The sequence below is a fragment of the Cebus imitator genome, unplaced genomic scaffold (assembly GCF_001604975.1).
Source record: "Cebus imitator isolate Cc_AM_T3 unplaced genomic scaffold, Cebus_imitator-1.0 Scaffold260, whole genome shotgun sequence".
In the NCBI taxonomy this organism is placed as follows: Eukaryota; Metazoa; Chordata; class Mammalia; order Primates; family Cebidae; genus Cebus; species Cebus imitator.
In genome coordinates, this window is record NW_016107575.1 from 2,951,857 (window position 1) to 2,979,782 (window position 27,926).

Sequence of the window (27,926 nt, forward strand, 5' to 3'; positions counted from 1 at the left end):
ACGGGGTTTCACCATGTTGACCAGGATGGTCTTGATCTCTTGACCTCGTGATCCACCCGCCTCGGCCTCCCAAAGTGCTGGGATTACAGGCTTGAGCCACCGCGCCCGGCTAACTACCATATCTTATTAAGAATTTATAATTTGTTGTATAGAATGCTCATATGTTTTCTTACTGGTAAGTTTCTTTGAAAATGTATTAACCTTGAAAAGCAGAGTAGGTATTTTCCTACCCTCCTGTGGGTTCCACTTTAAACTAAGAGGATGGGCAAACATTAGATTGTTCAGATTATTGAACTGTTACTAACCAAGCCAAACAGAAGCTTTTCAGATGATCTGCTGCTTTGTTTTTTTCTTGTCACTAGTTTCCACTAGCATGGTCGATTAATTTTAGGTTTATGTCTAATGGTAAAATCGAAGAGATCTTCAGTGATGTTTGAACTGAGGAAAATAGTTTATTGGTTGATCTGTTTTATTGGTCACTGTTTTTTTTTCCTTCTTGGGGTCCTATCTGTAACTTAAAAATAACCACCAGTGGATGGCACTATTGGCTTTTTCCACAGTGATCTTAATTCAGATAGTCTCTTCTGAAGTACCCGATCTAGACCAAAACATTCTAGTTTTTTGGAAGACTGTGGTCGTCGACAAATATTCAGTCCTTTGTGGATAATTTTATAGTTATAAGAATCTAGATCTTTTTGGAATTATAAAGGAGATGCAGTCATTCCTTCATGTCCCTCGGTTCTGCATCTGTGGATTCAACCAAGCACGGATCAAAAAAGAAACCAATAAAAATAATACAACAACAACAACGATAAAAAAACAAGTGAAACAATACAGTGTAACAACTGTTACCATAGCATTTGCGTTGTATTAGATATTGTAAGTAATCTAGAGATGACTTAAAGTATACAAGAGGAAGTGCATAGTTATATGTGATTACTGTACCATTTTATGTCGGGGACTTGAGCATTGACGATTTTGGTATCCATAGGGGTCCTGGAACCAGTGCCCCCATGGATGCTGAAGGATGATTACTACTTGCTTATGTTCTTTTGTTTACTTTAGCTAACTCCCTCTGGAATAGCATTTTAAATCAATGTCTGATATTTTTGGATAAAAATGCTCTGTGATGTTGATTCATAAAAATTTTCCCAAGAATTGGTATATTAAAATTATTCTGGGCCAGATGCAGTGCTCATGCTTGTAATCCCAGTACTTTGGGAGACTGAGGAGGGCAGATCACTTGAGGTTAGGAGTTCGAGACTAGACTGACCAACATGGTGAAACCCTGTCTCTATTAAAAATACAAAAATTAGCCAGGCATGATGATGCACACCTATAATCCTAGCTACTCAAGAGGCTGAGGCAGGAGAATCGCTTGAACCCAGGAGTTAGAGGTTGCAGTAAGCTGAGATTGCACCACTACACTCCAGCCTGGGTGACAGAGACTCCATCTCTTAAAAACAAAGAAAAAAGTTACTCTTTTTTATAATTTTAAAATAAAATTTCTTCTATTTGAATTTTTAAAGTTAAAAACATAAATTCTGTCATTGCTAACAGGGCCACATATGGACTCTTATCCTTTCCTGTAGAGCTTCAGAGTGTGGAATATGATATGCTTTTGACCTTTTCTCTGAGGATGTGCTGCCTGGTTTCATGGCATCTGCCTGACTGTCACAAGTATCCAATTTTGTGACCAGTTCTTTTGCAGGAAATTGTTTCTGAGAACAGTTTATCTTGTTTTCAGGGAAGACAAGAAATATCCTTACTCTTCTAACAAAATCTGAATTCTTAGAAAAACAGCCAATGCCTAACTTTTAGCTCCACTTAGGCCAACTATATACATACACATACACACACACACACACACACCTCTCATGAACTTACCAAGTTACTTAATATTTTGAAAATTTGTCTAAAATCCTTTTAATGAACAGCATTCAAGCATGTATGTATTAAAGGAAAATTACTGAATGAGAGGGGAAAGAGTTCTGAAAGTAATATTTACACTTTGGCTTTTTTACAGATAATATTATATTTCTGAGTGACCAGACAAAAGAGAAGGAGTAGAATGGATGACTCTTCTTTGGCCATCACTTGGTACAGTCTCATTTCCAAATCATGTATAATCCTTATAGTTCCCAAGGACAAGAATTAAAATACTCTTTTACATAAAATGAGTGATTTTTTTTTTTTTTTTTTCTGACTGCCGTTCTGTCTCCTCTTTTTGTGATATAATCTTGATAGCTACTATCTGTTATGGCACTTACTAGCTGTTTATTCTTTTAGGGGTGGTTTCTATGTACAGGAATACAAAACAGTAAACTTTCATGCCCATTTGTGTTATGGCAAAGGGATAAATATCCTTTGGGAAGGTCTCCTGGTTTTTGTGTATGCTTCTTTTATAATATTGATTTGTCCACTCTGAATTTCTTGAGCATCACTGTATGTGAGACATTTATCCCATGGTTGTAAATATTGATATTCTTACCATTTTGCTCTGTAGACATGAAGGCAAGGACTGAATTTTCTGTTTGTCTGCATTTTAGACAGTGCTTTACATAGGATAGTCACTCGGCAAGTATTGGTAGATGAATCATCCCAATGGGATTTGAAGCTTCAGCTCAAATTGAAGGGGATTGCTGAGCAGTGGTTATTGTCTCACCTAAACATCTTTAAGACTAACCTACCTTCTTGATATCTTTCATATTTGGACAGTTTCACTAGTAGCATTTATGAAGGACCTGAAATATAATTAGAGATGAAGTTGTTCATCTCCAGGTGATGTCACAGGAGTCGTAGTTCTATTATTCTCTATCTTTCCATGCCCCTCTTATCTATCCTTTTAGAGCCTTATCAGAACTAGAAGAGAATCCTCTTAACAATCTCTGACAGTGCTTCCCTTAGAGTTTTAGGTCTTATATTTTTCTTTTCTTTTTCCACATTATCTCTTGATGCATGTACATAGATCTTTATGTATATCATATAATCTTAGTTTTTATTATGTGGCTCAGGAAATTTTAGAATACTAATAATTTACCAATGAAGATTAAATAAACTCAGTTTTTCTGTCAGTGCATCTTTCGCTTTTTAAAGTTTGCATCAGCCCTCCCCAGGTCTGCCCGCCGGTTTGCTGCTGTGTCCCAGAGGTTGGCTGCTACTGTGCAGGCTCTTCTGTTCAAATGGTAGAAGTCTCTCATACTGTCTAGGCCACTGTGTCTCCAGTTTGGCCTCTGGCTCAGCCTATATATTTGCTCCCCAGCCTACATGTTCTGTCCTCTCTGCCTGAGACTACGTGTACAGTGCTAACAGCAGCTTAGGTCATATTGGACTTCATCAGGTTCAGAATTCACAAGCATATATACCTGTGACGTTTTTGTTTTAAGGTATTTTCTGCACATTTGAGTAACTTTTTTATACTTACAGTGCATTTTGGTTAAGGAAAGTTGAAATTCTTTAGCTTTATTCTTTCCTTGCCCAGAACAGTAGAAAATTCATTGCTGTTTTTCCCTGCCAGCCATCTTTTTTTTTTTTTTTCCTGCAGCTGGGACAGTTAATCAGCATACTAATTCTGCTCTCTAAGTTCACACATTAAAACTGCCTGGTGGTATAGTCTTTATTCCTTTATGCCACATTTCTTAAGCAAAATTGTGTAGTGGATATAATTTATCTTTCGAGGAACTCTTTCTTCCATCAGCACAGCAGCTTTTATATGCCTTAAATATTGTGAGAAATTATGCAGATTAATAGTCTGTTTAAGCAGGGTGATAAATCTCTGCTTTGGGAAAATGACATGGTGAACAGAAGAGCTAAATTACCAACCCAGAGCAGTTTCTGAGTCCGGAATGCAGGGACAGAAGAGGATGCTGTTCTGGATGACTGTGAGCCAAGGGGCTCTGCTTTAAACTCTCCCCTGGAGATTGCCTCTTCTCTCCATGCCTCTGAAAGGCAGTGGTGCTTTATCAGTCTTAGATATATGGGCGTGCAGTCTTTAGCATGCGTATGACTCTAGCAGACTCATTCTTGTCTCAAGTCGGTTAGGCTTGCTAGGTAAACTTTGCCCACCGCCCGGGAAGCCCCGTCTGCTGAGAACCTCTCCTGCTCCCTATCTGGTCTAGGCAGAGCAGTGGCATGAGATATGATAGCAGTAAAAGACCAGGGATCTTCTAACCCAAGTTTTGGGTCTTGAATTTCCCTTTTTGATGTTGTGATAGTGTTAGGTAATAAACCTGCAGAAAATGCACTGTGACTTCGATTTGGAGGTTTCGTGTTAAATGGTAAGATGAATGTCATATATAGAAGAGTGGGAGAAAAATATCAAACAGTACATCTGGGGTATCCCATTTTTGAAAAAGAAGTTGTAATTAATGTAAGATATGCTTAAAGTCTGAAAGGAGAAACATCAGAATTTATTATCTCTAGAGAGGGCGATTATGTGTGACTTTTCCTTGTTACGGCTTTTTATGTTCTCCCTCCCCCCCTCTTTTTTTTCTTTTTAGCATTGAACATGTAGTACTTTTGTAATGAGAAAAAATAAAACTTTTGTTTTGGGAAAAAAATCTTTCCACTATTTCTGAGGCAGACTTACTTTACTCATTCACTTTAGTGAGTACTTCACTAGATATGGACAAGAAAATCTTTTATTATTTTCCCCCACCATCGGCATTTTAGCATCTCATGCTTGTATCATTCATTCATCTGTTAATACGTGTACACAACCCAAAATGATTTACTTTAAACTCCAACCTATGTGAGATCCACTTTTTGCTGCCTTTGTAGTTCTCAATGATTCATTTCTTAAAAAGCACTGGACATTTAATTCAAAGATATCTAAAAACACCAAAGATATGTTTCCGTGGCAGTTTTGGCAATGCAGTATACATTTCTTTGGGAATTACTTGTCATTGCCATATGGATTACAGCCTAACTTTTGCAGCTAACTTAGGAGAAATTAGTGCCATTTTCTCTTTGTTCCCAAACGAGATGATGCAATTCTTGAAGGCAGGGTTTTCTTTTACTCAGACTACCCTTTGCCCCCGTCTAACTCTATCTAGAACAATGACATGGAGATTTATAAATGCTTGTCTTTCAGTTAGGCGGGACTTGAAAATGAGGGCAGGATTATTTTACTATTTTTCTGTCAGAGTTTGCATAATATTCTGTGAAGGTTGGTGGGAGTAACAGAAAGAAAATCATCTGGAAAATGAGAGACAATTCCGTGGTTAATGAATTACAGGGAAATCTGTTAAGATGTAACAATAATCATGTTAATGACTGACATTTCTCTTCCGGTTACTATGTACTGAGCACTAAGCCAAGTACTTTTTATCATTGTGTCATTTAGTCGTTATCCTAAGAAGAAGGCACAATAACCCCATTTTACAGGTGAGAAAACCCCAAACTGAGAGAGATTAAATAACTTGTCAAGTCATGTGTCTTCTAAAATGCACACCTGGAGTTCAAACTCAGGTATGTGAAGTTTGCATTTTGCCTTCTGCCCACTGCCTGCTTCCACTTGCATTCATTCTCCACTGGTCCTCCATATCCACAAATTCCCACAGACAACTGAGACTGGGTAATGTATTTTAGTTTATTATATTTTTGAGGTGGAGTTTTGCTCTTGTTTCCCAGGCTGTAGTACAATGGCACTATCTCAGCTCACCGCAACCTCTGCCTCCCGAGTTCAAGTGATTCTCCTGCCTCAGCCTCCTGAGTAGCTGGGATTGCAGGCATGCGCCACCATGCCCTGGCTAATTTTGTATTTTTAGTACAGATAGGGTTTCTCCATGTTAGTCAGGCTGGTCTCGAGCTCCTGACCTCGTGATCCACCCGCCTCAGCCTCCCAAAGTGCTGGGATTACAGGTGTGAGCCACCACACCTGGCTGAGACTGGCGTGACTGGCTGAATTGCTTCCATATTTTCAAGGCATTGTTATAGCAGTGCCCTACTCCCAGTACCAATTCTCTGTCTTAGTCCATTTTCACACTGCTGTAAAGATACTACTTGAGACTGGGTAATTTATAAACAAAAGAGGTTTAATTGACTCACAGTTCCACATGGCTCGGAGGCCTCAGGAAACTTACGATCATGATGGAAGGCAAAGAGGAAGCAAGGCACGTCTTACATGGCAGCAGGAGAGAGCAAGCAGGGGAAACTACCACTTTAAAAACCATCAGATCTTGTGAGAACTCCCTAACTATCCCAAGAATAGCATGGGGGAAACCACTTCCGTGATCTAATCACCTCCCAAAAGGTTGGTCCCTCCCTTGATATGTGGGGATTACAATTTGAGATGAGATTTAGGCGGGGACACAGATCCAAACCATATCACTAACCTTTTTTTTTTTCCTTCAAATGTTGACACATTTATGGCATAATATTAATCACATTTATTAATATTACCACTGAAATCAAAACATGTTAGAAATTTGTCAAGTTCTTTATGGAGAATGTAGATTTTCTAAACTTTTATGTTCAGGGGTACATGTGCAGGTTTGTTATATAGGTAAACTCCTGTTATGGGGGTTTGTTGTACAGATAATTTTGTCATGCAGGTGTTAAGCCTAGTACTCAATAGTTATTTTTCCTGATCCTGACACTCACACCCTCCACCCTCTAGTAGGCCCCAGTGTCTGGTTTTTCCCTCTGTGTGTCCATGTGTTCTCATTATTTACATCACACTTACACATGAGAACATTAAGTATTTGGCTTTCTGTTCCTGCATTAGTTTGCTAAGGATAGTGGTCTCCACCTCCATCCATGTTCCTGCAAAGACATGATCTCGTTCTTTTCCATGACTGCATAGTATTCTATGGTATGTATGTACTATATTTTCTCCAACCAGTCTACCATTGATGGGCATTTAGGTTGATTCCATGTCTTTGCTGTTGTGAATAGTGCTGCAGTGAACATCCCACAGCCATCCTTTCAAGAGTGACCCATTTCAAGAGTGAGCCAACATTTCAAGAGTGACCCATGCAGCGTGCATCTAAATCACACTGGGAGTTTAATAGGTTTTGGTTGGAGGGAGAGTTATGAGTGAAGAATACCTCTACTTCTTATTCTGTCTGATTTTCAGTTTAATGATCTTAAATGAGTTTCTCTACCATGTTTTCTTAACATATTCCTTTTTATCATGCACTTTCTCTTTACTGGTTAGAATAAGTTCAGAGTGTCTCTTCCTCTCATTGTTACTTATTGACAGTTGAAATCGTCAAGAAGGTTAAGAATTGGTCAGGCCCACTTTTGGAGAATGAGACTTTTGGCAGGCATCGACAGCACTGAAGTCCCCCTTCACTATTATAACTTGCCTCTGTGCCAGTCCCACGGTCTCTACTAGGATAGTGTGTAGCTTTTTAGGTTGTCAGTATCATGCAACCACAATAATTAAATTATTTATTTATTTTTGAGATGGAATCTTGCTTTGTTGCCCAGGCTGGAGTGCAGTGGTGGAATCACAGCTCACTGCAACCTCCGCCTCCCAGGTTCAAGCTATTCTTCTGTCTCAGCCTCTAAAGTAGCTGAGATTACAGGGGTATGCCATATCACCCAGCTAATTTTTATATTTTTGGTAGACATTGGGTTTCACCATGTTGGCCAGGCTGGTCTTGAACTCCTGACCTCAGGTGATCCATTTATCTCAGTCTCCCAAAGTGCTGGGATTACAGGCGTGATGAAATTCTTTTTTGTCTCTTTTATTCTTCATCATTTTCTCTCTGCCATGTGAGGGTCTTGTTTTGCCATACATGTGCACACCTTGACATTTAGTTTCTCTGCCTTACCTGTCATTTGAAAAAAATGGTGGTCTATAATAATAGTTCAGAATTAAGGCTGTGCAGTCAGCCTGGATTTGAATTCCTGCTTCTCCGCTCACCAGTTGAATGATCTCGTGAGTTACTTAACTTTATCTGCCTCAGATCTTTGTTGTTTTGTTTTCCTGTAAGTAAAACAAGGATAATAATAGTACCTCTTCTATAGGCATGCTGTGAAAAGCACATAAATAACACAGTGCATATAACCTGTATAATGCATAATAATTGAAACAAGTGCTCAATACTTCTTGACTATTACTATTATTCTAGCTTTTAATTTAAACAAGGCATATCATTCTTTTTTCTTTGAGATGGAGTCTTCCTCTGTCATCAGTCTGTAGTGGTGCAGCGGCATGATCTTGGCTCACTGCAACCTCTACCTCCTGGGTTCAAGCGATTCTCCTGCCTCAGCTTCTAGAGTAGCTGGCACTACAGGCGTGTGCCACCATGCCCAACTAATTTTTATATTTTTAGTAGAGACAAGATTTCACTATGTTGGCCAGGATGGTCTCAATCTCCTGATCTCATGATCTGCCAGCCTCGGCCTCCCAAAGTGCAGGGATTACAGGCGTGAGCCACAGCACCCGACCACATCATTCTTTTAAGTCACTATGTCCATCTTGCCAAGTCTCATGTGATATTTACAAGAGCATATTAACCTTAATTTATTATACTTGACTCTTTGTTATTAACTTTAATGGATTGCTAAACAGCTTATTCCATGTTAGTGATTTTTTTAATGCTTTTAATCTTCCATGGCTGTTTACGATATCTGTGTATCTTTTTAAACTCTGAAGTCAGTTGGGCATCTGCTATATGTCATGCACCCATATAGGACCTGGATGTAGGGGTGAACATAACAGGACTGGTGCACTGAAGGAATTCACAATTAAGCTTATGGGGTTTAGGGTGGATAAACAGAAGTCTTTGTAGCTAAGTGTGGTAGGGTGTGAGGGGTAGCATAGAAGAGAATAGATAGGTTAGCTTTCAGCAGAGGAGATGACATGAATGAAGATACAGAAACAAAAATTTATGCATCAAAGGTGAGGCATGGAAAGTGGGTTCGGGCTAAATAGTAAAGGGCCTTGAAAGCTTTCAGAGAACTTTGGCAATGGGGAGCAATAGAAGGTTTGAAATCAGGGCCTTTTCTTTCTTTTTTTAAAAAATATATTTTATTGCGTTTTAGGTTTTGGGGTACATGTGAAGAACATGCAAGATTGTTGCATAAGGTACATACATGGCAATGTGGTTTGCTGCCTTCCTCCCCATCACCTGTACCTGGCATTTCTCCCCATGTTATCCCTCCCCAACTCCCTGCCCCCCACTGTCCCTCCCCTAGTTCCCCGTAACGGACCCCAGTGTGTGATGCTCCCCTCCGTGTCCATGTGTTCTTATTGTTCAACACCCACCTGTGGGTGAGAACATGCGGTGTTTGATTTTTTGTTCTTGTGTCAGTTTGCTGAGAATGATGGTTTCCAGGTTCATCCATGTCCCTACAAAAGACATGAACTCATTGTTTTTTATGGCTGCATAGTATTCCATGGTGTATATGTGCCACATTTTCCCTGTCCAGTCTATCATCAGTGGGCATTTGGGTTGGTTCCAAGTCATTGCTATTGTAAACAGTGCTGCAGTGAACATTCGTGTGCATGTGTCCTTATAATAGAACGATTTATAATCCTTCAGATATATACCCTGTAATGGGAATTTCTGTTTCTCGGTCCTTGAGGAATTGCCACACTCTTCCCGCAATGGTTGAACTAATTTACACTCCCACCAACAGTGTAAAAGTGTTCCTATTTCTCCACATCCTCTCCAGCATCTGTTGTCTCCAGGTTTTTTAATGATCGTCATTCTAACTGGCGTGAGATGGTATCTCAATATAGTTTTGATTTGCATTTCTCTAATGACCAGTGATGATGAGCATTTTTTCATATGTTTGTTGGCCTCATACATATCTTATTTTGTAAAGTATCTGTTCATATCATTTGCCTACTTTTGAATGGCCTTGTTTGTTTTTTTCTTGTAAATCTGTTTTAGTTCTTTGTAGATTCTGGATATTAGCCTTTTGTCAGATGGGTAGATTGCAAAATTTTTTTCCCATTCTGTTGGTTGCCAGCTCACTCTAATGATTGTTTCTTTTGCTGTGCAGAAGCTGTGGAGTTTGCTTAGGTCCCATTTGTCTATTTTGGCTTTTGTTGCCAATGCTTTTGGTGTTTTACTCATGAAGTCCTTGCCTATGCCTATGTTCTGAATGGTTTTGCCTAGGTTTTCTTCTAGGGGAAAACAGGGACATTTCTTATCAGAATTGTGCTTTAGAAGGAGAACGGCAAAGACAGAGTGAAGGGCTAGAAGGAGAAAGCCTAGAAGCAGTTAAGAAGCTCTGTAATAAGCCTAGAAAGGTTAGTAAGTGGGGATGAGAGGTGACTTGAGGGGCGTTTGGGATTCAAATTGATTTGACAGATATTAATTGTGTACCAATTTTGTGCCAGATCCTGTGCTAGGCTGTGTGTTAAAGATGCTGAGGAGAATCGCGTATAGCTTCTGCCCAAGATCTAGTGGGGACACAACCACTATTGCCAAGAGGAATTGCCTTACAGAGGTTGTTCTGAGGTTCCTGCATGGAGACGTGTGGATGGTAGCACTTCATTTCTGAGTTTATGGAACATGGATATGGGAGGAGAGTTGAGAGGGGGAAAGATAATGAGCTTAGTTTTGAATATGGTTTATCTGTAGACTTTCTAATACTTGGCAGGGTATTGATTATATTAGTCTGGAGCTCAGAAGAGAAGATGACACAAGAATGATTATTCTTTTTCTTCTGCCAAACACATTATAAATGGGTTTATGAGATAACTTATTTTCTTTATTTTTAATTTTTAAATTTATCCTTTATTTATAACATATGTATGTATGATGGAGTCTCACTCTGTTGCCCAGGCTGGAGTGCAGTAGTGCGATCATAGCTCATTGCAGCCTCAAACTCATGGTTGGAAGTAATCCTCTCATCTTGGCCTCCTGTGTCCATGAGATGATAAGCATGAACCACCATGCCTGGCTGTGAGACAACTTTAAAATGTTCTAGCTTTCTGTTGTAGATTCCAGCTTTCTGTTTTAGAAAACCATATTTTAGAAGAGATTTCCAGTTGCCCACCTGTTCTAAGATGTACCTGGGACTTGCTTTAATCATGTATGGTAAGATGATAGACACAGAGACAACAGCTTTGAAAGAAGAGTCTTTTATTTTACAGTTCCCAATAGGAGGTGACATGCTGTGCCCTGCGGGGCTGCTCAGGGAAACACTGGAGTTGGTCAGGAGGAAGAAGGAGGGGGAAAGCACAAGTCAGAGCCTTCGTTGTATTGTTCATAGGGATGCACTGAGTAAGGCACTGGTGAGCAAGTTTAGAATTGGGTAGTTTGAATAACTTCGGCAGGCTCCAGGCTCTCGAGATGGTCCCTAGATAACCTAGTTATCAGGTGCCTGGCCCTGGAGTGATTGAAGGCAAGTCATAGTTTCCTGGACTCCTTTTCTACCTCCTAAGCAAAGCAGGTAGATGGGGAGGGGCAGTATGGATTCAGGATTGGCTGATTTGCTTGTCAAAGGTGTTTTCTCAGGCAAGTTGTTTGTTAACTCTAGGAATTAGCTACCCTTGGGAGGGCAAGCCCTCTCTGGGTCTGCAAGGCCTGAAAGTGTCAGAGCATAAAATACAGAAAATAAACATGATCAGTGCACTACCCAGTATCCACTGTCCTTTCCATATTTATAGAACTCATATGTGACAGGGTACACAACTCATGTACTGCATTCCTGTTCTTTTCAGCTAGGGGTTGCCAAGGGGCTATAGGCAGAAGTCATTTGACAATGCCCTCAGGGAAGTTTTTCTATGAGCTAACTCTTGGGAGGCATGTCCTGTGTGCTTCCTCAGACTCTCATCTCACAACTTTTTCTTTTTTGTCTGAAATGTGGACATTTTATGGCTGGATCTCCAGTTGCCATGTTGGACCATGAGGTAATCTTCAGAATGGAAGATAGAAGAAGCTGGGATCTGTGATCATCACAGAACCACCATACCAGCCTGGACAGTTTAACTCTGCATTGCTTTGGGAGACACAAATATACCTCTACTCTAAGCCACTTATTTGTGTTTTGTACTTAAACCTAATTCTTCCTTTTTCACACATTGTTGACTTTATCTCCGTCTACATGATCAACTCTTTACTCTTACCTTTCCTCTTAAATGACCTTCCACGGCAATTAGAAGTAAAATCTTATCTTTACTCCCACAGTCTTTCAGGTTTTAAACTGATATCTCATTAAATTTAGGGAAGGGAGTGGGACATAAAAAATACACAGACCTTAGCAATTAGTTTTAAAAAAAAAGTGAACATAAGCATGGTTTAACATAAAATAAGTACTGTTTAACTCTGCATATAGTCCTGAATGAAGATCCTTAATAGCTCCGTGTTAAATAGAGGAGCGCTTAGGTTAAGAACAGAAGTGTTGTTCTTTTTGTTTTTTTGTTATTTAAAAAAGACATTTATTCAGCATCATGATCAGACTATTACATTTAGCAATCAACAGCACGGGTGCAAAAAAAAAAAAAAAAAGAAAAGAAAAAGAAAAAAAATCTACATTAAACCCTTTGTTGGAATGCTTTACACTTTCCACAGAACGGAAACTAAAATAACCTGTTATACAATTAGTCACAGATACAGTCCTCGAGTTTTTTGCCCATACACATGAGTATTTGTCTAAATCATGTCTCTGTAGCAGCTAGGCCCTGCCACCACTGTGCTTGGCTGAGTTCACAAATCTGTTGTAACCTGTAGCTTCCCTGTCACTTCTCTGGCTCTCTTCTCTTGCTAAGCTTTGTTTCCTAATTAAAATCTTCTGCCACTGCCATAGCTACTGCTGCTACTGGAGCCGCCATAGCCACCTTGGTTTCATGATTTGGCAAAGTATTGGCCACCACCACCGTAGGGGCCAGAGCTTCTGCCTCCAAGGTTTCCTCCCTTCATGGGTCCAAAATTAGAAGACTGGTTGTTGTAATTGCCAAAATCATTGTAGCTTCCACCACCTCCAAAATTGCCTCCATCATTACCAAATCCATTATATCCATCCCCACTGCCACCATATCCACCACCATGATGGCTGCCACCAAAGCCACCACGACCACTGAAGTTTCCTCCGCGACCAAAGTTGTCATTCCCACCGAAACCACCTCCACGACCACCACCAAAGTTTCCAGAACCACTTCGACCTCTGGCTGGATGAAGCACTTGCCATCTCTTGCTCTGACAGGGCTTTCCTAACTTCACAGTTGTGGCCATTCACAGTATGGTATTTCTGAATGACAATCTTATCCACGGAGTCATGGTCATCAAAGATTACAAAGGCAAAGCCCCTTTTCTTGCCACTGCCTTGGTCAGTCATGATTTCAATCACTTCAATTTTTCCATACTGTTCAAAATAATCTCTTAGGTGATGTTCTTCAGTGTCTTCTTCAATGCCACCAATGAATATTTTTTTCACAGTTAAGTGGGTACCTGGTCTTTGAGAATCTTCTCTTGAGACAGGTCTCTTTGGTTCCACAACTCTTCCATCCACTTTGTGTGGCTTTGCATTCATGGCTGCAACCACCTTCTCCACAGCTGCATACCTGACAAACCCAAAGCCCCTGGAGCGCTTGGTGTTTGGATCTCTCATTACCACACAGTCAGTGAGCATTCCCGTTGCTTAAAATGGCTCCTCAGGCTCTCATCGGTTGTTTCAAAGCTCAGCCCTCCAATGAAGAGCTTCCTCAGCTGTTCTGGCTCTTTAGGAGACTGACTTAGACATGATCGCAGGGAGAAGACAGACTTTAATGATGTTTCTTCGGCGGCGTCCACGGGCAGAAAGGAGCAAACTGACAAACATATCTCAGAAGCGTGGTTCTTACGCTTCCCTTGGCAGTAATATAGCAGACTAGAAATACAGAGTGGGAGACTTTCCACTGTAAGTCCAAGACCAGGGTGTAATCTTGGCCACTTTCTGGTGAGGCTTCTCTTCCTGGCTTGTAGCTTACTGCCATCTCTCTGGATGTAAGCCAGGCTCCAAGGAGCATGCCTTTCAATTCTAATCCAGGATCAATGGCACTGAACTTTCAAAATTTTATGCACTTAAACCTCACCCCAGGTGGATAGTGGCTCCTAGTGGAATTCCTTTTCTGTATCTCCGAGTTCTCCTTCCTGAGGAGTGAGACTTTTGACTTTTCTAATTCTGAGCCTCCTCCATTTGGTGCTGCTCATCTTTCTGTTTTGGGTGGCTCAGAGCCCTACACTCTTTGAAATTGAGTCCAAGTCCTCCATCATCTTTGTGACCTAGATCTCTTCCTTCTCTACGTGACACTGGATACTACTCATTTGCATTTTAACAAAGAGCTGCTAAGTTTAGGATCATAGATGGAATGTGACAATTCATATATCATCTGTGAAGAGGACTGACTAACCTGAAAGAGCCAGAGAACCAGAGAGGATTCCCTAAATTGTGCTTTACGACAGACTAAATTGGGCAGAGGTAAGAGACAGGTACAGTGAAGCAACAGGTAGGGGGCAGATTTATGAGAAAAATATCAAATCAGTGAGGAGAAGCTATATATCAATAGAAAGAACAAAGGTCAGGACTGCCTAATTGCTGACATGATGAGACTCACTGAGGGGGTGTTCCTGTTTCTGTGTGGCATTCAATTTACACTGGGAATTCTGGTGAATGGTTTCATTGGGTTGGTCAATGGTAGGAGCTGGTTCAAGACCAAGAAAATGTCTTTGTCTGACTTCATCATCACCAACCTGGCACTTTCGAGGATCATTCTGCTATGGATTCTCTTGACTGATGGTTTTTTAATGGTATTCTTTCCCAACGCACATGATTCAGGGATACCAATGCAAATTATTGATGTTTTCTGGACATTTATGAACCATCTGAACATTTGGCTTGCCACCTGTCTTGGTGTCTTCTACTGCCTGAAAATCACCAGTTTCTCTCACCCCACATTCCTCTGGCTCAAGTGGAGAGTTTCTAGGGTGATTGTATGGATGCTGTTGGGTGCACTGCTCTTATCCTGTGGTAGTACCATATCTCTGACCAATGAGTTTAAGTTCTATTCTGTCCTTAGGGGAATTGAGAGCACCAGGAATATGACTGAACATTTCAGAAAGAAGATGAGTGAGTATTATCTGATCCATGTTCTTGGGACTTTGTGGAACCTGCCTCCCTTAATTGTGTCCTTGGCCACCTACTCTCTGCTTGTCTTCTCCCTGGGGAAGCACAGACGGCAGATGCTGCAAAATGGTATGAGCTCCAGAGATCCAAGCACGGAAGCCCACAAGAGGGCCATGAGAATCATCCTCTCCTTCTTTTTTCTCATCTTACTTTACTTTCTTGCCTTTTTAGTTGCATCGTCTAGTCGTTTCCTACCAAAACCCAAGGTGGCTGTGATGATTGGCGAAGTAATTACAATGTTTTGTCCTGCTGTCCATTCATGTATTCTCATTCTGGGGAACAACAAGCTGAAGCAGACATTTGTAGAGCTGCTCCGGTGTGAGTCTGGTCATCTGAAGCCCAGATCCAAGGGACTCATTTTCTCTTAGAGTAACAAAAGGCATGGAGTGGAGCCCGTGAGCCTTGTGGCCTGGCTCAAGACTACAGGACTCTTCCAGACCCTCCTATGGTACCAGTTCCATAACATCACTAGGAGAGAAACACTGACTGCTTTGCCTCTGGTCCCTGGAGACCTGTTTCAAGGCAAAAGCCACGCTTCTCACGGCCTCTCTCTGTATGGTAGTTGTGGAGTGGGGAGGGTACAGGAGTATAGTAGTGTTTTGGAAATAACAATGTTGTGAGAGCACTCTCACTGTAAACACCTGGTGCTGTATTTTAAAAATCATCAGCTCAACGTAGAGACTCTGATTACTAGTTTCAACTTAAATTAGATACTAACAGTGATACACATAAAATTACATAGCAGTCTTGAAGGAAAGAGCAAAAGTTTTACAGTCCTGTAGATGTGGTTTTGAATTCTGATTCTGGTCAAGATTTTTGGCCTCAGGTGAGTTACTTCAATTATCTGCCTGATCCCCTGTTCTGATCTCTACTGGCTATTTTAGCACAGTGTGTTGTGTAAAGTACTCAGTAAGTGAAGGCCATTATTGTAGCTAATATTGGATTGTGCAGCAATGGCAATTTCTAAATGATTCCAGTTTCTAAAAACTCATTGTATGATGATGAAAACAGTGGAAAGAAGATCAAAACCTTTGGATTCTAGATTCCAATTCAATCTTGCATTTCATGATCATTCTGCTAAAGTACATTTTCAAGTAATTTTTTTTGGGCAAAAGATTGGGCAAAAGACCAGCTAGTTTTATTTTTAATTTTTTGTTTTTGACCAAGATACCTACCTGGTTTTAAAATTACAGTTTTATCAAATGTAATAGGAGCACATTTTATAAGTTTAATCAATTTTATTTAGGCATTGATTTAATTCCTGTTAACAATTTTGACATGTCAATGAAAAGATACTGCTTAATATCCTTAAGACTTCTCAAATATGTAAACATATTCATTTAGGATACATGGCATTATTCAGAAATGTGGATTTCTAGCACTAATCGGGCTTTCAGAAGTGGAGTGTTTGTGGCTAAGAATGTGGACCCTGAAACCACACAACTTGTGTTTAAATCTGGCTTTGGCCCTTTTGAACTGGGTGACCTTGGGGAAACTTCTTAACCAGTCTCTAACTTTCTGCACTTGTGAAATAGAAATAGTAATTGTGTCTGTGTGTGAGTGTGTGTGTTGGGATAAGGTTGTTGGAAGGAATGAGTGAATTAACACATGAAAAGTGTTTAGAGTACTACATGGAGTAAATATACAATAAAACTGCTATCGTTGTTGCTGTTGTTCTTTGGTGAAAAGGAGCCTATTTTGACATAATAAAAGGAGTATTACATTACGTGATTGGACATACGTAACCAGAAGTTAATTTTAGGGTTGTTCGGATTTACATCTTCATTTCTAAAATGACAGGAATAAAACACCCTTTGGTCTGCACAGTGTGCATTAGCCCATTGGCAAACACATCCCCAGCCAGCAGGTGGGGGCTCAGGAGAAAAATCCTATTACTGCTAGATAAACTAAAGAACTGACTTGTTCACAATACATTTGAGCTTGCAGAGTAGTACATTTTGTTGGCCCCACTATAAATTGTCATTGTGACTTGGTGGAGCTGGGCCAATGGTCTAGGCAACATTTCCAGGTTAACTCTGAAATACATAATTTCAATTCTTGAGTGGAGTTTCCTGGCCATGTTCTGTCTAGCCTCAGTTTCCATTTGTGGCCAGACAGGGTGTTCATAGCCAGAGAAGAAAGATTTCTGAATTGTCCTTGGCTTTTCAGGCTTCTCCCCTTATTGCCTAGCTAGCAGATCCCTTTGAGAAACGGATGAGTTCTGGCAAGTGTCTGGATGTTGCTGTGATATTCCAGGAATGAATACATTTATTGCTTAATTTTGATTCTGGCTACCCTTGATTCCAGTTCATTCCTTCCTCTCATAAACATTTATTTAATACTTATTGTGCACCAAGCATTGTGTGAGACACTGTATGAGATGCTTGTTCCTTGAACGCTGTTCCTGTTCTCAAAAACATTACATTTAGTGGGTAATAAAGACACAGACACAAGTGTTTAATTTCTGATCACTGGAACAGATGCTTCAGGTACAACAAAGGGATAATCCTATCTTGAGGGTCCTGATGATGCAGGTGATCCTTCTCTCTAGATCTTTTTTGTGGCAGCCATGAAAATGTGTGCTCAGATCTCTGCTGTGGAGGCACAACTGGCTGACGGTGCTAGCTTTGGAGATCCACTACCATGAGGCCACATTTCCTGCCAGGGGGCCACATTTCCTCCCAGCCAGTGGTGGAGCACTGTGGAGCACTAAGGCAGGTCTATTTTGCTGATATACATGGGAATCCTCCACCAGGCAATTTTGGCCTTATCAGGTTGATTAAAAAAAAAAAAAGAGAGAGAGAAAGTTTACTTGTAGGTCAAATTCTCTTTCAGAGGGAGAAAGGGTTCTGTTAATACTTTTTCTATATCGACCCTTGCAGAAATAACTTCTAACTGAATGAGTTCATTCATTGATTGTGCTAGCTAACCTTATCACATCTTAATTATAGCACTTCCTCCTACAAAGAACCCAACAGTTTGGTATATTACATTCTGGATAGAGACTGTTACTATCAATTCTGGGATTCCTGCTCTTTTGGCCACACTTATTTCTTGTGGCTTACTCTATATTATTTATTCTATTCAAATGTGATGTTAGTAATATTTCAACATCATTACTTTAATGCAACCATCTATTTTATGGATAATTAATTAGAACTCTGTGCTATAATTTTCCTTTTAGTCATAGTCTCATTCTGTTTGCCTGTGTAACTGATGTGGGCATGCCTCTTATCAGTGCTTATTAGTTTTGAATAAAGAGCTTCTGTAAGCACCTGGGCACCAGGTCAGAAAATTTCTCCAGGCTTGCCTTCCTGTCATCTGTCTTAAAGGGCCTCATGAATTTATTCCCCTTTTCTGGACCTGATTATCATTTTATCTTAGCTCCTTTTTCTTGCCTATTTCTATTTGGACTTGGCAGTAGGACTTTGTCCTGTACCTTGATGCTGGTTTGGTAACATATGTAGCTGCATCCAGGATTATATCTTGGTTTCATTCAACTGCTAGAGTAGGTAAGAGATGCTATATTCTTGCACTCACCTATGACCCTCCATAATATCCTTTGCCAGGGATATTGTGCCATATCCCATCTGAGCAAGTACAGAGAAATCCAGCAATGAGATGCCTAGCTATTTGGCTCATAAAGTTACAATTAATGTATTACGGTGTATCTCATTCCAGGGTGCCTGGACTGACAGTTAAGTGCCTAAGAGAAAACAGCCACATGTGATCTAAATATAAATCCAGATTTATAAAGGAAACACCCACAAGGGCTGACTTAATTTTTTCTAAGAAAAACTAGAACACAGCAAATGGTTATGGCACAAATCTATGTATGTAGATAGAGAATGCAAAACAAAGGAACCATCATGAAAGGATGGGATTAATTGAGAAAGGTTTCCTCAGGGAGGTATTGGGTCTTTGATCTTGATCTATTAGATCACTGTAAATCACTATAGGTGCCAAAGTGAAAGAGTGGCATTGGCATGGCCAGAATTACAGTTGGAGAAACTGGTTATGGCAGCAACAGATTAGACAGGGGAGAGAAATTAGGATCTCGTCATCCATGATTGTGTGGCTAGGAGGTGGATGGGTAGGAGTGAGGAATGAGGATTTCCACCATATTCTGGCGTATTTAGGAAGAAACACTTTACTGTGAAGCAGTGACAGAAACACGGTTGGACTAGAGCTCTCCGATTTGGATTCTTAGTTTTTGGAGCCTGCTGTGACTCTTCCCTCTCGCCCTTCTGCTCTTGGAGTGACTCCTGGGATCACCTAGGCTTGTTGTAATTAGACATTTCTAAGGAGAATAGGATACAAATGAAGAAATAGTAATGCAATCCTCGGAAGATTTGCATCTCAGTAAAAGCAGCTGGCCCTTAGATCATGGATGGCTCATTTGCCACGCTGGGGAAAAATTAAAAAGGAGATGTCTTTCCTGGCTGGATATTGGCATCTGCTTGTACATTTCGGTATTTCTCCTGCCTCCACTATCAGCACCATAACTGCTGACTCCTCAATGAGTAAAGATGCAGGAGTTACTTTATTTATCTGCCACTGTTGCCTCACTTATTTTAAATTTTGTAGGAATCATTATGAGTCTGTTTATTACAGTGGTCAGTTGCAAAACTTGGGTCAAAAGCCACAGAATCTCCTCTTCTGATAGGATCCTGTTCAGCTTGGGCATCACCAGGTTTCTTCTGCTGGGACTACTTCTGCTGAACACCATCTATGTCATGTCTTCAAATACTGGAAGGTCAGTCTACCTATCCGCCTTTTTTCTGTTGTGTTGGATGTTTTTGGACTCAACCAGTGTCTGGTTTGTGACCTTGCTCAACAGCTTGTACTGTGTGAAGATTACTAACTTCCAACACTCAGTGTTTCTCCTGCTGAAGCGGAATATCTCCCCAAAGACTCCCAGGCTGCTGCTGGCCTCTGTGCTGATTTCTGCTTTCACCACTTTCCTGTACATCATACTTAGCCTGACATCACCTGTTCCTGAACTTGTGACTAAGAGAAATGACACATCATTTAATGTCAATGATGGCATCTTGTCTTTAGCGGCCTCTTTCTTCTTGAGCTCATTTCTCCAGTTCATCATTAATGTGACTTCGGCTTCCTTGCTAATATACTCCTTGAGGAGGCATATACAGAAGATGCAGAGAAATGCCACTGGTTTCTGGAATCCCCAGATGGAAGCTCATGTAGGTGCTATGAAGCTGATGATCTATTTCCTCATCCTCTACATTCCGTATTCAGTTGCTACACTGCTCCATTATCTCCCCTTTTATGTAGGGATGGGTATGGGGGCCAAATTCATTTGTGTGATTTTTGCCACCCTTTACTCTCCAGGACATTCTGTTCTCATTATTATCACACATCCTAAACTGAAAACAACAGCTAAGAAGATTCTTTGTTTCAAAAAATAGTGGAATTTTAGTAAACAATGCCTAGATTCACCTGATGGTTAAGGGGCAAGATTTTCTGTTGGCAGTTTTCCCAGTAGTCTGAGGAATTCAGTTTTGTGATTGCTGATCTGATATCCTAGGCTTTTCAGTGCCTATATTTCAGTTCATTCTGTAAAATTTTTTTTTGATATGTAGGTATTTTAAAATAAGGCACATTCTCTAATAAACTTTTTTTAGGCATTATTTATCATGCATTTTGCATGGCCATTGCATCCGCAGATAATGGAAATCACCACAATGTTTCACTGTCTATTAAAGCATAATGGGAAATTCTTCTGAATTAGAGAATACATTGGGGTGCACATGAGTTAATGTTTGTGGTTTAGTTGAGGAGCCCTGAGTAAGGGCTCAGCAGTGGATAGGTGGCCAGTGGGAGCCACTAGACTGACTGAAAGCAAAGGAAGGGGGTGCAGTGCAAAGAGAAAAGAAAAAAAGGAAGGTTTCAGAGAGAAAAGAAGGAAAGAGAAAGGTGAAAAGAAATAGGTGTACACTGTGGGACAAGACAGAAAAAGTCTCCTCACACTTGCTGGATAACAGTAACTGAGCTATTCCTACCAAGAAACTCTAAGTTTGTAGACTTGTTCTGGAAAAGAGGATAGTGCCAGAGTTGGTAAGTAGAGGGAAGTGATTAGTATTGAAGAAACTGAGTCCAGAATAGTTCCAAAGATCTTAAAATCCAGGGTAGGTGGCCTAAGGTCAAAGGCAAGTACCAAATAGTAAATTAACACCATATGAGTAGAAATTTACAAAATATTGTACCTCACACCATAGGATATGGAATTCAGTGGAAAGCCAAAGAAGCACTGGACATGTAGTGGGAGTGCTTGACTTGGGTGAATTTATTTCATCTGCTTCTACATTTGTGCACAGCACAGTTCTTCTCCAGAATGTTGTTTCTCGAGTTGGGACAATAAGACTATGGTTCCAGAAGAAAGAGGGTCTGAAGATGGGATGTTGACACGTTTTGGAATGTGAATTGGGGAATCATGATTTGTATTTAGGATTTTTTTGTGTTCATAAAATGCTTATGTAATATTTATACATGTCTAAATAAATCTTAAAGTTTTGTAAATTACCAGACTTTTCTCATTCTGGCCACCAGAATTTTGACTGCAGTATTCAGTAAAAACTACCAAAGCCAGTATTTTGTGCTATGACACCAAGAGGTATTCATCCTGTTAAATCACAAGAGTAATAGATAAAAGGATGACTGAGAGTGATTAAAAGCACACTGTGTCTTAAGAACTCTAAATGGGTGGCAGAAACCCTCATTGGTCCCTCAGTATCTGCTCTGTCTCCTCTGTTCCGTAGTAATCAAATTGTTAGCTATTCAGAATTTTGGCAGCAAATTACATTATTACAGAAAAGATGTATATAGTTTCTAGGTGGTGCTTCAGAACAGTCCTGCCTTCCCTTCTTTTCTCTTTTCTTCTTTACCCCCTTTATGAGCTGGCATCTGATGTCAGGATTATCTATCTTGGACAGTGCAGATGAGGTGAATGCTCAGGATAGTGGAGTAAATCTCCATCCTAGAGCTGGCTCCATGGTTCTAGACACTGTGGACTTGTCACACCAGCTCTGGACTGCTCCAGCCTGAACTCCAGGACTGTTTATGAGAAATCAGTGTCTCCATTCTTTCAGGTGCTGGGTTTTTGGTCTCTGTTACCTTAGTCAAATAACCTATGTTATACTCTAAATATATACTATATATATAAAGAATATATAATAATTATTATATATTATATGTATAAATATAATATATATTTTGTGGTGAAATAGTTTGTATTTACCATCTTGTAGTCAAAGAACATTTTTTTTTTTTTTTTTTTTGAGATGGAATATTGCTCTCTCTCCCAGGCTAGAGTGCAGTGGCATGATCTTGGCTCACTGCAACCTCTGCCTCCCAGGTTCAAGCGATTCTCCTGCCTCAGCCTCCTGAGTAGCTGGGACTACAAGTGCCTGCCACTGTGCCTGGCTAATTTTTTTATTTTTAGTAGAGACAGGGTTTCACCATGTTGGTCAGGTCGGTCTCAAACTCCTGACCTCGTGATCCACCCACCTCAGGCTCCCAAATTCTAGGATTAGAGGTGTGAGCCATAGCATCTGGCCCAAAGAACATTGTTATATGACCTACTAAGTGAAATTGAAATAAAATCTGTACATGTGGTATAGTATCATTTTTTGGTAAAAATGAATATATATGAAGAAAAGTCTAAAAGGAAATGCATCAAAATGTAAACAATAATTATTTCAGGTGGTAGGAATTGAATAATTTTTTGTATATTTCAAGTTTTCTGTGATGAACATATTTATATAATCAATAAACATTTAAAAATATATAAAGTATATACAGTCTACCTACCTACCTACCTATCTATCTACCTACCTACCTACCTACCTACCTACCTATCTTATACCTAAAAGACAGAGAAGGAGTCCTGAGGTCCAAATCCAGTTTGTCCTCACTAAGAAAGGTAAGTGAATTGTCTTCTTGCTTTGTCTGGATTCCTTTTTTCGTATTGGCAAAGTTCTGCCATATTGTTTCCTGGTTTGTCCTACACTGTCTTCAGCTTTCCCCTCTTTGGATTGGATGTGTTGTCTTTGTGTTAGGACTATTTTTGCTGTTTGAAGAAAGTTTTCAGTCTTTGCTTAGGCATTTGCCCAAAGTCCCCTTTGGGCACAGTTTTTAAGACTACTGTGTGTTTAGAGTTTTCCTGGTTCTAATATGCACTGCTAAATACCCACCACTAACTATTTATTTGCCAGGGACTTAAAAAATTTGGTTTTTGGTTTGATTTTTTCAAGACATAGTAATTTACAGGCTCTCTAATAAAAATGACATCCTGCCTACCCCTCCCTTTCCTGCAGTAGGTAGAGAATAGAGGGAGACTAAAAACTCTTTGTTGGCCGGGCGTGGTGGCTCACGCCTTGTAATCCAGGCACTTTGGAGGCCAAGGCGGGCGGATCACCTTAGGTTGGGAGTTCGAGACCAGCCTGACCAACGTGGTGAAACCCCATCTTTAAAAAAACAAAACAAAACAGAAAAAACCTCTTTGTTAAGAAGCCACTTTCTGAAGTGAAGGGCAGGTGTCACAACAGTGTAGAACCTCATGAAACACTCATTGTGGTAACTATAACTCACGGTCATTGCCATTTAACTTTTAACTGCTACACGCCCAATACTGTATGAGCTACATTTCCACATGTGACTTTTTTTTAAGCTGGTCCTAACCTCTTTAGTATGGTAGTTATTGTCTCCATTATATAGTTAAGAAAATTAAGGCACAAATAAGCCATATGAATGGTTCATAATAGCAGAACTAGGAAGGAATAGATCCAGAGCTTCAAGTATAGTCTCTGAAAGTATGAAATTATTGTGGGTGCTTGGTTTCCTTAGCTGAAATGAATGTCATGGTGTCACATAGACTCTGGACTTTTAGGCCTTGAGATTTATATGAGATGTGTTTTTAAATGAAAAAGTAGTAACATTAAAGAAGAAAAAATTATTAGATTTCTTTTGAATGTTGCTACTAGGGAAGGAATAGGCCAACAGAAATATGATGAGAAGGTAGATACAATTTCTGTAAGAACTGAATGAAATTCTTAAAAATTTCAAAGATTTTTAAGGTTTCCTTATATCACTTCAATTTCACTTAAACAATGTCTGGCTTTGGGTTTCCCTGATCATTGTTACTGGCATTCTGTTGATAAACCATTTTCAATTGTTAAAAAAAGAGAAAAGATAATTAGAAAGGAGTCTTTTAAAGCATGAACAGAATGTAACTTTTAAGGTAGCTTCAAAAGCCACAGTCTTTGGGTGAAATTGAAGCTTGCTGAAGGCATTTAAAATAAAATTTTCAATAATATAATTTTTTTTTTTACAAGTTAAAGCTGGATCATTTAGTCTAGTTCACTGGTTCTCAGAGAGGGCTGGGAGAGTGAGAAGTACATCAGAGTCCACTGGGAATTTTTATTTTTCAAATTTTATATACTCTGCCTTCATTCCTTCTGGGTGTGGGAGTGGAAGGGGGAAGTGGAATTTGACAAAACTCCCTAGGGAATTGGATATTGTGGTCTAAGGAAAGGCACAGATACACATTTATTTCCCCCTCTAAGAGAAGAGCACAAGGCCAGTTTTACTCCACGAGGAAAAAAGTGTGAAAAGAAATTCCATGTTGGTATAAGAATTTGCCTGGCATAGAAATTAACAGGAGAGTGATATGGCTTAATGGGTGTGGGAGAGGAGGAGAGGAAAGAGAAGACTTGAGGATAAGGGCAACAGCAGGAGGAGGGGTGCAGTCTGTACACATGCCTGGCGGAGGTGTGAGGTCAACATCACTTCACTACGGTGTGATTGTTATCTGGATTATGTCTGTGTGGATATATGGGTCTGGGAAATGGGGTGACTGTAACTCTACCTTGGGTCAGCAGGAAGGAGCCAGGAGCCCTGGGAAAATGACTGGGTGTCTGCACAGCTAGTTTGCAAATGAGATATCTAAATATAGGTACATACTTGATTGATCTGATAACATTTCTGACCTATTTTAAATATGGAAAAATTGTTTCTCTCAATTTTGCTGCTTTCACAGATGGGACAATGGCTGTGGTTATAATGATCTGAAATCCAGGTGTCTCAAGAGAAGAAATAGCTAGACATTGATATTACTCAGAAAAGATCTCTCCTAACTCCCACCTACCCCTTTACATCTTTGGCTTCTCTGTGTCTTAAAGGCCTGGGTTAATTAGTTTCTCATCTTTATTCATGCTTTCCAGAGATCCTGGAATTGTGTAGAACTGCACAGCTGTGTCTAGAATTAGTAGCTCAGTTCATCTTGGATTTGCATACTGTGAATAACAGACTTCAGGTGCTCTCTGACTTTATTGAAATTAGTACTTAGGGAGAGAAATCGCCAAGGAAGGGAAGAAAAATAACACTAATTAGACTATTTGGGGAGCATCAGGCTACGTAATTTGTTTTATCATCACAATAGCCCTGTGAGGTAAACATTATCATCATCATCATTTTTACAGAGGGGGAAATGAAGCTCAGAAGAGTTAATTGACTTCTTTAAGGACCTAGCTGCTAACTGGTTGAGTTGGGAGCACCCCCAAATCTGTCTGACTTCAAAACACATTGCCGTTCTCTGGATGGCCACAAGTGCCCCATTGATTAATACATCTAACAGAAAGCTGGTCCTGAGGCCTGTGTCCCACTGAGGGCCGGTACTAGCATGAACCTGAGAACTCTTTGCTTTGGATGGGCAGACACCCAGAAAGCCCTGTCTGTAGTCTGTGCTGCTTGACCCTTTCCTTAGCATGATCTTGCAGTGTTATGGGAACACCTCAGTGTTCTCTGGATACACACAATTCTCATTACTAAATGCTAAAAATCTAATTCTCAATGCTAAAAAATGTAATTATGAGATCTGAGTTTTATTTAAATTTTTAAAATAGTGTTTTCATTTCATTTTATTTTATAATATAGAAAAGTTGCACAGTGAGTACAGAGAGTTCAAATATCATCCTCACCCAGTTTCTGCTAATATTTATATCTTACCATAACCATGGTACAGTTGGACTTAGCATCTCTACTCTGTGTTGGTTTCTCAGCTCTTTTTAAAATTACCTTGACAGTTTTTTTTTTTTTTTTTGAGACGGAGTTTTGCTCTTGTTACCCAGGCTGGAGTGCAATCGCGCGATCTCGGCTCACCGCAACCTCCACCTCCCGGGTTCAGGCAATTCTCCTGCCTCAGCCTCCTCAGTAGCTGGGATTACAGGCACGTGCCACCATGCCCAGCTAATTTTTTTTTTTTTTTTTTGTATTTTTAGTAGAGACGGGGTTTCACCATGTTGACCAGGATGGTCTCGATCTCTTGACCTCGTGATCCACCCGCCTCGGCCTCCCAAAGTGCTGGGATTACAGGCGTGAGCCACCGCGCCCGGCCACCTTGACAGTTTTAAAGATTACTATTCAGGCATTTTGTAGACTGTCCCTCAATTTGGGTTTGTCTGATGTTTTTCTCAGTTAGACTGATGTAAAGTGCCCTAGTTATCACGTTAGGAGTTATGTGATATCAACATGACTGGTCACTGGTGACATTAACCTTATCACTTGGTGAAGGTGGTGTCTGCCAGGAACATTGCAAAGTTACTATTTTTTCCCCCATTTCCATACTTGGTTCTTTGGGAGCAAGGCATTAAGTCCAGTCCAAACTCAGAGGGAGGGAAATTAAGCTGCACCTCCTGGAGAGTTCTCCACATTTTGCCTGCTGTAGTTAAAAATTCTCAGCCCTCCAAATTTCATATTCATAAAAGCACACAACTAACTCCCCCTCCCTTCACCTGCAGTCCCCTCACTAGCCCGCTTTTACTCTATTCACTTCCCTTTCCTGAGCAACGCTGCCGATGCGGGTCATCTTCCTCGGGGCTGTGATCTTTGCTGCACACAGCACCTTCCATGGTGTAGTTTGTGCTTCCTCCTCTCTCCCAGCGCCTAAATTGCAGCTCCAAAGAGGCCGCAATGACTAGTGAGCAAGACTCCTCTTCCTCATGCCGTTGTGAGGAAGGAAGCGGGCAAGACTATGAATTTGTGTACATTCATACATTGTGTTCCTGGTACACGTGCTTATGAAAAACATGCTTGATCTGTTCAGTTTCAGCTCATTAAGGGAATTTGTTTGCTCAGGGCAACAGCTTTTATAGAGGAGTTGTCTTGACGCCATCTAGTGGCAAAATAGGCACAATTCTGAGACGCATTTAAAAAAGTCCCTAGTACAGGAAGAAGGTTTGCAGGTGAGATGTAGAAGAGGGGATAGAAGATGGAACTGTACTGGGTCTGGTAGCAGGAGGGGGCAGGTTTTTTTTGGTGAAAGTGCCAAGTTTTCAAAACCAATGCTTGTTCTTTGTTTCATTCTTTTTAATATTCTTATTATAGACTGCTCTGTTGATGCTGAGTGTGAAGCCATAACTTGCCCCTAGGAGGGTCCCTTCTGATGCTAGCATCCCCCTTGATCTTTCATCAGCTTTCTTTTCTTGGTTCAGGTACTGCCGAAGTATCTGAGGGCTCAGAGCAGTGGGGAATAGGAGCGTGAATAGAAGGGACTTTGGTAGAAAGAGGTATGGTAGTATCATGGCAGACACATTTTGGTCGTGTCAAAAGTAAAAACCAATACTGTTGCTCTGTTAGAGTGAATGGCACTGAGGCTATTATTCTCCACATACACCCCTGCAATGCAGCTCTTGGCGTGGATGCCAATAGGCTGGACAGTTCTGTGTGGAAATTTAAGTAGCAGCCATGGGTCACAGATTTCTCTCCTGCCTGACCTCTCCTAGAATTTATTATTCAGCAGTTGATGTTTTTCCTGTCTTTTTGTTTTTGCTTGTTTG

The 27,926-nt window shown here is 40.3% G+C and overlaps 3 protein-coding genes and 1 pseudogene across 5 annotated transcripts in view; 3 read left to right on the forward strand and 1 right to left on the reverse strand.

Moving 5' to 3' along the window:
• The window catches only part of SSBP1 (single stranded DNA binding protein 1), a 12,348-nt gene extending 10,168 nt beyond the window's left edge, over positions 1-2,180 (forward strand). For 2 of the 3 annotated variants that reach the window (XM_017499768.2, XM_017499770.2), the window contains one exon: positions 2,027-2,172. In XM_017499768.2, the coding sequence (XP_017355257.1) occupies positions 2,027-2,070 (44 nt within the window). In that variant the 3' untranslated portion in view covers positions 2,071-2,172. Of the gene's footprint in view, positions 1-2,026 lie in introns of all 3 variants that reach the window. The other variant, XM_017499767.2, reaches the window with a different exon arrangement.
• LOC108283446 overlaps positions 1-13,862 on the reverse strand; it is a 26,328-nt pseudogene extending 12,466 nt beyond the window's left edge.
• On the forward strand, positions 13,825-15,592 carry TAS2R3 (taste 2 receptor member 3). Its single transcript, XM_017499771.2, has one exon. The coding sequence runs from the start codon at positions 14,490-14,492 to the stop codon at positions 15,438-15,440; it is 951 nt and encodes a 316-aa protein (XP_017355260.1). The 5' UTR covers positions 13,825-14,489; the 3' UTR covers positions 15,441-15,592.
• Positions 15,593-19,560: 3,968 nt separating this feature from the next.
• Positions 19,561-21,615, forward strand: TAS2R4 (taste 2 receptor member 4). Its single transcript, XM_017499772.2, has one exon. The coding sequence runs from the start codon at positions 19,602-19,604 to the stop codon at positions 20,499-20,501; it is 900 nt and encodes a 299-aa protein (XP_017355261.1). The 5' UTR covers positions 19,561-19,601; the 3' UTR covers positions 20,502-21,615.
• The last annotated feature ends 6,311 nt before the right edge of the window (positions 21,616-27,926 follow it).